The sequence below is a fragment of the Lampetra planeri genome, chromosome 56, assembly GCF_965212315.1.
Source record: "Lampetra planeri chromosome 56, kcLamPlan1.2.h2, whole genome shotgun sequence".
Taxonomy (NCBI): Eukaryota; Metazoa; Chordata; class Hyperoartia; order Petromyzontiformes; family Petromyzontidae; genus Lampetra; species Lampetra planeri.
In genome coordinates this window covers 1,877,313-1,887,366 of record NC_136162.1, presented here as the reverse complement: position 1 = coordinate 1,887,366, position 10,054 = coordinate 1,877,313, and the positions used below count along the sequence as shown (strand labels likewise).

At 55.3% G+C, this 10,054-nt stretch overlaps 1 protein-coding gene across 3 annotated transcripts; it reads left to right on the top strand.

Moving 5' to 3' along the window:
* The first annotated feature begins 2,308 nt into the window (after window positions 1-2,308).
* LOC144735674 (coagulation factor X-like) lies at window positions 2,309-9,994 on the top strand. Of its 3 annotated transcripts, none has more exons than XM_078618147.1 (9): window positions 2,309-2,507; window positions 4,467-4,633; window positions 5,240-5,264; window positions 5,362-5,475; window positions 5,839-5,967; window positions 7,354-7,556; window positions 8,391-8,505; window positions 8,905-9,155; window positions 9,394-9,994. In XM_078618147.1, exons 1-9 carry the CDS (start codon window positions 2,438-2,440, stop codon window positions 9,742-9,744), a joined length of 1,425 nt encoding a protein of 474 aa, XP_078474273.1. In that variant the 5' UTR covers window positions 2,309-2,437; the 3' UTR covers window positions 9,745-9,994. The 3 variants fall into 3 exon arrangements, with proteins under 3 accessions (XP_078474273.1, XP_078474275.1, XP_078474274.1); XM_078618149.1 differs by lacking the exon at window positions 2,309-2,507 and adding an exon at window positions 3,638-3,854; XM_078618148.1 differs by lacking the exon at window positions 2,309-2,507 and adding an exon at window positions 3,874-4,141.
* Window positions 9,995-10,054: the final 60 nt, after the last annotated feature.

Sequence of the window (10,054 nt, the reverse complement as noted above, 5' to 3'; positions counted from 1 at the left end):
TCAGTGGGCGTTAGTCGCCAGAGTAGCTAAGTGGGTGTTGGTCACCCGAGTAGCTCAGTGGGTGTTTGTCACCCGAGTAGCTAAGTGGGTGTTAGTCGCCCGAGTGGCTAAGTGGGTGTTGGTCACCCGAGTAGCTCAGTGGGTGTTAGTCACCCGAGTAACCAAGTGGGTGTTAGTCACCCGAGTAACCAAGTGGGTGTTAGTCACCCGAGATACTACAGTGAGTGTTAGTCACCTGTGAAACGAAGTTGGTGAAATAAAGAGTGTGCTACCCGTGAAGTCGTCTCCCGCCGAGTTACTACATTACATAGACATAACCCTCAATGGTGTACTTGAGGGTCACATCTAGGTCCGCGTTACCATCCTTCAGTCTCATGAATGTTTAGCGCTGGAGCGACAATACATGTGCAAGTTTTGGGTCTTTCGTTCTCAATGGCAACATGGTAACGCTCGAGATCACCGTCCCGAAGCGCTGCAGATCTCGTTGTATATCTATGCCCTTGAGAAATGGCGGCGCACCTGAGAGCAGCACCCTGACAGCGGGCGTCGAGAATGGGGTGCACTGCACAAACAGTTCCCCCCCGATGCCGAGCCCCGTCTCCACTAGGCGTGCCACCATACTCTTCTGGGTCACGTACACAACCACGCCGCGATCTTGCCTTTGGGTGGCGAGGAGGCCCGCATGGCCGATGCGCGCGGCCACAGCGGCTGCGACGGTCTCGGCGACGATCTCGGGCGGAGGGAAGCATATGATGCCGTTCTTCCGCGATAGACACTCCAGCCTGGGATACTGTGCCATAGTAAAACGGCAGCAGCAACCCCAGGGCGTAACGAGAAAGAAGAACGAAGACTCTCTCCCTCAGGCCAGGCTCAGGATACCCTGAAGCACAGGCCTCCGTCCACACACCTGGGAAAACGGGAGCGCCCAGCAGGTGCGACCGCCTCCCAGGACGCACAGAGAGAGAGATATAGCGAGAGAGGGATGGAACGGAGCGAGCGAGGCCAGCGGAGCGCGGCGAGCGAGCAGAGAACGCGCTGGAGTCTTGGTTGTGGAATGTGCTGAGTTTGTAAAATAAAGTGACGATGGAAAAATAAGTTGTCTGCGTAAAGTTCAGCACTACAAATACGGGAGCGTGAGAGAGGGACGGGGAGTTGTTGCTGGGAGCTGGACGGAGACAGTCGGGGAGAAGCAGTGGAACAGGAACGAGAGAAGATATGAGAGACAGAGAGTGAGACGGAGACGCCGAGAGAGAGAGACAGTCAGAGTGAGACGGAGACGCCGAGAGCGAGACAGTCGAAGCAGAGAGGAGAGTCGGGGAGAGAGATGGAGAGAAACGGAGGGAGCGGAGCGAGCGAGGCAAGCGGAGAGCGGCGAGCGAGCAGAGAACGTGCTAAAATCACGGTTGTGGAATGTAAAGAGTTATGTAATAAAAAGTGACGACGGAAAAAGGAGAAGTTGTCTGCGTAAAGATCAGCACTACACATCTGCCAGTCATCTCAGTTAGTCAGTCCACGGCACCTGGGTCTGTCCCGTGACCTCCTGCCAGCGAGCCTTCGACACTTTAAAGGCCTCAAAGTGCACCTCGCATGGCACAGGCACCATGGTGACGTCACTGCCACTTAGTGGCGAACGGCAGCTGTTGTTGCACGTTTAGAGTAAGTTAACGGACCTCTAAAACATTTTAATATTAAATACTGGACAAAAATCACAAGCAATAGAAAGCGTAGTAAATTAATGCATGCGCACACGGGCAGCCCTTTAGCCACTCCACTGCTGGATGAGGGCCTCCCCACATCGTGTGGGTCATGGGGATTATGTTGACACACTTTTCCACTGGTACATCCGAGCTGCGTTCGCACGGGACCTTCCCGGTACAGGTAGTTTTCCACTGGATGTTTGACATGCCAAGCCAGACCATGGTACACCGACCTCACCAAGGCATCTGAATGTGGTTCGGGGCCCAGCAGGGCCAGGGGTGGGGCTAATAACCCGTTCATTGCCTGACGTCAGTCAGTACGCCGTAAGTACAGAGCCTCACTGCATCATCTACACGCGTCTCCACTCGTTCACCACGTGTGACATCAGCAGCACGGCTCGGTTTCTGCAGTGAAAAAACAGCCCAGCGCCTCAAGAGCCGCGCCAGCCTAGCTCGGCGCGTCTCGCTTGTGCAGGGTAAAAATGATACCAGAGCCCCGAGTGAGACTGCTCATCCATGGGCCCTCTCACCCGCAATCTGCCCCCCTCCCCCTGTCCTCGCGTTATCTGCCGAGCGTCGAGGCAGCGGATGAAAAGGGGGCGAGCCGCATTTGGCATCGCGAGGCCCCCGGGTCAGGGAGAGGGAAGGGGAGAGAGGGAGGAGGCCACCCGAGTCTGGATCAGCTAGGAGGAGGAGGAGGAGAGCAGAAGTGTGGAGACGCGAGGAGTGCTGGGACACCGATGGCTTCCTCCTGCGGCCGAAACGTCCGCCTCCTGTGGTCGGTGCTGCTCCTCTCCAGCGCGTGCCACGGTGAGTGAGCGTGCGCGTCGCGTGACCCGCAATCACCTTCGCCAGCAGCCAGGATCAATCCGCTGCTGGACGAAGGCCTCCCCGAGCCGCCACCTCTCACGGTCCCGCTATGCATCGATCCATCCAGCTCGTGCACGCGAGAAGCTCATCTCATCGCTCCGTCTCCTCGGTGGACGTCCTCTCAGACGCGTTCCGCTCCCTGGCCGCCACTTCGTTATGATCATCCTAGACAATCATTATTATTATTACGATCTCTGACCACCCCCCATTGTCCCTTCGAGCCGCGACGCGCCCTGTCCAAGCCTCACTCGCTTCTCTGAACAGATTAGATGATGCCATTAGCCTGCGTATATTCCCATACGTTCATCTTTCTGTCTTTCAATGCAAATAGCATCCGATGGCTCTCTCTCTCCTCTGGATGTTTCGGTGTCTATGCGATGTGCACGACGCCGTTTGTTTGTGCAACGTCTGGAGACGCAGTGGTATTCAAACTCTGCACGATCCACATTGTCCGCATGAGGGTTTGGTTGAGGCGATGGCGCAGTGGTGAGCACATCAGCTGTTGGTTGATCGCATTTTCTCAGATTTATTCTCGTGCGATCTATACAAGCGGACCACAATGCAGTTCTTCAGGAATTGCTGATTGTTTTAGCAGAATGTAAAAAGGCCGTGTGCTTTTTACACATGTTTGTGGGTTGAGTCAAAAATCTGCATGTTGCGAGTTCAAATCCTGTGTAGGGCGTTGATTGGACCCATCATCCCTTCGGGGTCAATAAAGTGTAGACCACTACGTGGGAAAGTCAACAGCGGCTACCATGTAGACAGAGGCTCATCCCCGCTATGTGAATGTGGAACTTCCACCGCTGGCTCGGGGCTGTGCGCAGGAGAGGGTCACCACCTCGATGCTCTGTTGAGCCGGAAATAAATTCGACGATTAATGATGATGGCACCAAAAATGGATTTTCAACGTTTGCATCGTAGCTCTTGGTCAGAAACGTTTTATGTGAACGAGGTATCGAATGTTTTTGGTGTTGAGACTAAGTCCCAAGTCAAACAGAGAGCGAGGAGAGCAAACAGTGTCGTGGACACACACACTCACGTGGTGCGTGTTTGTCCTGATAGCGCGTCCAGTGTCCCAGCGGTGGTGCCACTGGGGGGGACTCTCTCTCGCTCTCTCTCACTCTCTCTCGCTCTCACTCTCTCGCTCCCTCTCTCGCTCCCTCGCTGACCTGCGCGCGGATCAGATATAGCCGTAGCCCGTGTTTGGGTTTGGTAAATATTTGTTGGCCTTGAGAAAAGTGAAGACACCGCACAGGACAACACGGCTGGGCCCGCGTGCCCTCTCGCGTACGTCGCCTCACACACGGTTCTGTGCGTGAGGACGACGGTCGGCAGCGTGCTGGAATCAACCCCGAGGGGAACCGGTTCGCTTCCATCTCCCGGCGCGGCAGTTGAAACAATGGGGGAGAGTTTCTCAAATCCCTCCGCCACCGCCTCTGTCCACCCAGCGGCACAAATTTGGTACCCGCAGTCGATCGGCAGGTCGCGTGTGGTGGGGTGAAGTGTGGGGACGCCCAGATCTTGGGATACATCTGGACAGTGTGGTCGAGTGGAGGCCGCTGGACAGCAGTTGTGTGAGTAGGCACTTTCAGGGCTGCGATTACATCCTCAAAAACACTCGGATTTTGTGCTCTCGATTGTCAGATCAACTCACGGATGTTGGCAGCTATGAAGCCCAGTGCTGATGTTTACAACCCGCACCAGGCACTAACTTAAGGCCGAGTCGATCTAGGGGAGGCCCAGGACGGGTTCAGATAATCGTCACCGGTGTTAACCGTGAGCGGGAATCGAACTCGGGTCGTCGGATTCGTAGCGCAGCGCGCTAACCGCTACACTACCGCTCCCCCACACACACACGCACGTATGTACACACACACGCACGTATACACACACACACAGCCAACGTGTTCCTACAGCGGCGCCAGGCGGCGATCGTCCTGGCGCGGGAGCGGCGCGCCAACAGCGGCTGGGAGGAGCTGCGCAAGGGGAACCTGGAGCGCGAGTGCATGGAGGAGCGCTGCAGCTTCGAGGAGGCGCGCGAGGTGTTCGAGAACATTGACGCCACGGTGAGGCGGCCCAACTCGCGCCGTCGCCACCACCCGAGATGCCCCAGGGGCGGCGGTGGCCTCCGAGATGCGGCCCCCGGGCCTCGCGCTGCCCGCGGGTCGTCGTTTTGTGTGCCGCGGGGATTCGCGGCGGTTCGACCCCAGCGAACCGCCCTGGTCGGTGCCGCGGGGATTCGTCGCAGCGGATGAAATCGATCCCGCGACGTTATTCCCAAGGCCGGAGTCGCGGGCCAAACGTAAAATATTACTCGAAAATTACTCCGTTGGGTTAAACCAGAGAGCGGCATGGCCCCATGTTGTGGACCCACCACGGACTCTGCAGCCGTCTGTGAAGCACAGCAGAGCCCTCGCGGTGAGAACGGCGCGAGCCCGGACTGTGCTCACACTCGCGTGCCCAGACCTCTCAGGATGCTCGCGGTGATCGTCCCTCGGTGGGGAGGTCATCAGGGTCCGAGCCTGGAAAGTGCTTGGATGCGTGACCGTCAAGCTCACACACACACAGGTGCCATGGGCAGCAGGCCCCACAATCCGCACCCTGACCCGCTTCCTCACGCCCCCCCCACCCCCCACACCAAATGATGCCCTTCGCTCTGTGCTTTTTTCCAGAATGACTTCTGGAACAAATACTCGGGTGAGTGACGAACCGCATGGCACAGTTCGGGGACGTGAACGCAAACGCCGCTGGTGACGGTGCGCGTGATGGTGGTGCCGTGTCTCGCGTGCCCCAGACGGAGACCAGTGCAGCTCCAACCCGTGCAAGAATAATGGCGTCTGCAAGGACGGGATCAACCAGTACACCTGCTACTGCCTCAGCGGCTACGATGGGAACACCTGCGAAATCTGTATGCACCGCACATCACCGCACCTCGCAAGCGGTTCTGCAATATCAACTTCCGCGGTGTCGTGTTATGCCGCGGGCGACACGACGCAGAATAAACTCGGGAAGCGAGCGAACCAATAATATAATCGATGTTCGGGTCAGGCCACGTTGTGAATGACCGTAGCTACCCGACGCATCCGATCGCACTCAACCATCGCGCGTGCCGGCGTTCGACGACGCGCCGACCGATTGTCGCTCCGGCTCGCTCACCGGTAAAAGTTGAAGAGCGATTCCCACGAAACCATCAGAGATGCGAATTAAGACGAAAGTGCGCGTGAAGCGAACGAGCGAAATGACGCCCCCCCTCCCCCCCCCCCCTGTGCAGCCAAGCTGGGCTGCAGCTTCCGTAACGGCGGCTGTGAGCACTTCTGCCAGGGCTCGGACGAGAAGTTCTCCTGCTCCTGCGCCAAGGACTACAAACTGCTCGACGACGGCAAGTCCTGCCAGCCCGTGGGTAACGAACGCCGCCAGCCGCCCGCTGCCACGCGCGGGAAAAGTGGGAGGGGTGGCTCACAGTCGATGTTCGGGTTTGGGCCACTCAATGAGCCGGCCACGTTTGCGTCTTGAAACCCTCTACCACCCGACTCGGCCAAACAAATGGGATTGAGTCGTGCGTGCACCAACATTTAACGTCAAGTTATGAACTGACAAGGATACGTGTTTAGCTTGTCGACTTTTTAGTTTCGATTGTAAGGTCAGGGTTTGTTTTTGTCACAGTTGATGAGCACAATAGGCCATAGGGCCCAAAACATCAAGCGGTCAGCAACAAACAGAATCATTATTTAGACTGCAGGAGGAATCCGCAACAAAACGACACCAATAGTCCCAGACCACACCAAGACAACACAGAGTCCCTCAATAAAATTACACATTAAAATGTAACCATCGATATACGGTTAAGAATCAAAGTTACAAATCACACCAGCAAATGTGGTCGTATCCAGCACTAATCTTCTGCTTGATTTTATGTTTTGAAGGAAGATTTACGATGTTCAGGGAAGAAACCAAGTTGTTGTTGTTATTCCAATGTATTGGTGTCACCAAATCTAATAACTGCTCTTGGGAAAGGTAAAAGGCAATTAGATGGACGTCTTAGGTTTCTTGAGTTTGACAATGAGGTTAATTAATTAGCTAAGTATAGTACATATTTTCGAATTAGGACTTTATGACTGAACAGGGCCCGATGTAGATTTGTTCTTGAATCAAGTCATGTGAGATTGGATTTTAAGTAGAAATCACAATGGTGGGTCCTGCAAATAATAAACAGTGTAACGGGTTTATCGAATCGAATGGAGCGAGGTTATTACAGTATTATTATAGGAGCTTTGGGAAGAGACGCTGATGGTAGGAGGGAATTCCAATGTGGAGAGCGGTGGTATGGAGTAAGATGAAAGACGATTGCTGTGACCTGCAGTGTCGTGAGTGGATGTGTGAGTGCGTGAGTGCGTGAGTGGGCGAGTGTTTTACTGTGATCTACAGTGTTGTGGTGGCACAGTGTGGTGGGTGAGATGTCTGATCGAGTGCGTCCTCAACATCGCTGTAGGGATCAACGAGTGAAGTTCACGGGAACAGGAACCACGGTCGTAGCGATTTTACTCCTCGAGTCGATCCTTGCTATGATGTTTGGGTAGTTTTGCTCCTCAGGTTAAGGAGTGCAGACTTCAGCGGTTCACTATATGGTCCGTAATTTGGGTTGCATGGCCGCAACATCTTGACTAGGTCTTGGAGGTTGCTCTTGGATAGATCGGTTTGGGTTGGCCAGACGTCAAACCTCGACGAACGTGTCTCACGTTCATTTGTGGGGGGCACCGGCATGGTGCTTGTGGGGTGTGGGGGGCAGTGCCCTTCCCGTGTGGCAGAATCCAGGTGAAGAAGCCTCGGTCGAAGCGAGAGGCTTCATCCGTCACTGTGGCAACGCCGGTCCAACCCGTGCCCCCTCACTCCACGGTGTCCGACAACAGCAGCTACATTGCAGAGGGGTCTGAGGGGGACTTACGCATCGCGGGGGGAGAAGAATGCCCCCTCGGGGAGTGTCCCTGGCAGGTACACAACAACATCAGCAGCAGACACTGCAGCATCAGCAACAGCAGATAGTACACCGTGGGGTTAAACTCTGCAGCTCCAATGCATATGGAAGGGGCGCTAAGTGGCTGACCTGATTTTCAAAAATGCTCCCCGGGTCTCAGGGCTCGTTGGCTCAAGTAGAGCACCCGACTCTCACTGGCGAGGAGCTGTCGCAGGGGGAGCCGACGTCGGGCGCACAATTTGATTGGAAGGTGGAGAACCATTAAAATCTGATTGGTCATCAGAATAATTTTAAAGATGCAAATGAGGGGTCAGTTGGGATGCCGTTCGGACAAGCGAAAGGGATTGGTGGAGAGTTGGGGGGAGTCCTGCAAGGGACGGGGAGAGAGGAGCAGAGGGGAGAGGCTCGGGTGGTGCCTGAACGGAGTGAATCCCTGAAGCGCGACGCGCTGCACTGAAGACGGACTAAAGTCCACTTGCAAGACTCACCCGGTCTGGAACTCCTTTACACGTAAATTCAAAGTGACTTGCTGAGTTTCAGGTGTTTACAGCCATGAGCCAGTGTTGGAAATTCCACATTCCTATGGCAGATATTAATCTGTCCATAAATCAATCACGATCGACTTCTCCACAAAGTGGTACTCTTTTTATCAACCCTAGAGGGATGATGGAGTTGAATCAACCCCCAACTAAAATTTTTACTCACCACCGATCTGCTGGATAAAATTCAAGACGCTCCATTGGAAAACTAGGGAACACAAGGGCCCTGCATCACGTGACCTTGCCAAGCGTTCTGGCACAGCCCATGGGGACGAGGCTCCCTCATCGTCTCGCCCTCGCCTCTTTTCCCAGGTTCTGATTCTGGACAAGAAGGGTGAGGGCATTTGTGGCGGAACCATCCTCAACCGGGAGTGGGTCCTGACGGCCGCCCACTGCATCCCGTACGAGCCCGACATCGTCATCGTCGGTGAGTCGCCCTGCATCGCGTCTCGTCCAAACCAAGGGCAGGTTCAGTGGCTTCACTCGCAACTTCTAAAGAATGTCGGTGGGCCAGGGCTGATCGCTACAAGGGGGTGATGGCCGACGGTCAATAATTACGAAGGAGCTGAAGCCGTCGACGATGACAAATGGGGCGCGCCCGGCGGGGTCATCCGCGCATGGAGGTGGAGTGATGAAATCCGGCGGCGTGGCCGCGCCGTAGGATTGCTTGGGCACGGCAACGGCTTGGGGAGTTGCCGACGTTGGGCTGCAATGTTGGCAGCGGTCTTGACCAGGGACCGCCATGCAAGAGGTCTGGAACCGCAGCACCACATCGTCCAATTCGCTGCTTACATGCCCCCCCACCCCTCTCCCTCCCCGTCCCTAGGTGAGCACAACCGCACGGTGTCCGAGCCCACGGAGCAGCAGATATCCATCAAGCAGATGGTGATGCACAACCGCTTTAGCAACGCCACCTACGACAACGACATTGCGCTGCTGCAGATGAGCGAGCCCATCAAGTTCAACAAGTACGTGCTGCCCGCCTGCCTGCCCGAGCCGGACTTTGCGGACAACGTGCTCAAGGAGGAGCTGGCTCGCATCAGCGGCTGGGGTTACCTGCGCGAGCGCGGGTTAAAGGTACCGTGACCTCTTCCCACCCACCTCCACCTTCCACCCACCCATTTGACACATGTCCTCGTCTATATACATAATGGCCCTGAATGCATGTTAATATTTGGCCGATTCAGCTATCAAGAAATGAATTGTATTTAATATTAACTTGTGTTTGTCCACTATTTTTTCATTCTTCTGTAATGCGATTCTTTTTTCGCCGATTTATATTTGGTTGCGCATCCCCGCCCGTCCCCGTGCACAGGCCAAAGTGCTGCAGACGTCCTTTGTGCCGTACCAGGACATGGCACGGTGCAAGGAATCGAGCAGCTACACCATCACCAAGAACATGTTTTGCGCCGGCTACAGCGACTCGAAGACGGACGCGTGCCAGGGCGACAGCGGTGGCCCCCACGTCACGCCCTACGCCAACACGTGGTTCTCCACCGGCATCATCAGTTGGGGCGAGGGCTGCAACCGCAAGGGAAAGTTCGGGATCTACGCCCGCGTCTCACGCTATTTGCCCTGGATCGACACAGTGATGAAGAACTACAGCGTCTACAAGGACGAAATCCCCACCGCTGGGCGCAATCTCCGGCGCAGCCGCCAGAACTGAGCACAGGCGCCGGCAGATGATCGGGGAGGTCGGGGGTGGGGGTGGGGGGACAAAAACGATGCCACAATGGGAGAGTTGGGGAGTGGAAAATGGTGGGGATACGTTTGAGAAATAATCCACACGGTGCATGAAGTTGAGTTGCCGAATACCGTTGTATACTCTTTGGTCACGAAAGCTTCAAATCAAGATTAGTATACCGTTGTGTTGATTTAAACAAGTGTCTTGAAGGGATAAACTTGATAACCCACGACTCCTTGGATGCATGAGGGTCTTGTTGACAGTAGGAGGACTGAGTGAATGGAATGCGTGA

Excerpts from the sequence above, each read along its gene's own strand:
- LOC144735674 (XM_078618147.1), top strand. The coding sequence starts at position 2,438 with ATGGCTTCCTCCTGCGGCCGAAACGTCCGCCTCCTGTGGTCGGTGCTG. Across the intron at positions 4,634-5,239 it reads TCGAGAACATTGACGCCACG|AATGACTTCTGGAACAAATA; the intron begins GTGAGGCGGCCC and ends GCTTTTTTCCAG. Across the intron at positions 5,968-7,353 it reads CAAGTCCTGCCAGCCCGTGG|TGCCCTTCCCGTGTGGCAGA; the intron begins GTAACGAACGCC and ends TGTGGGGGGCAG.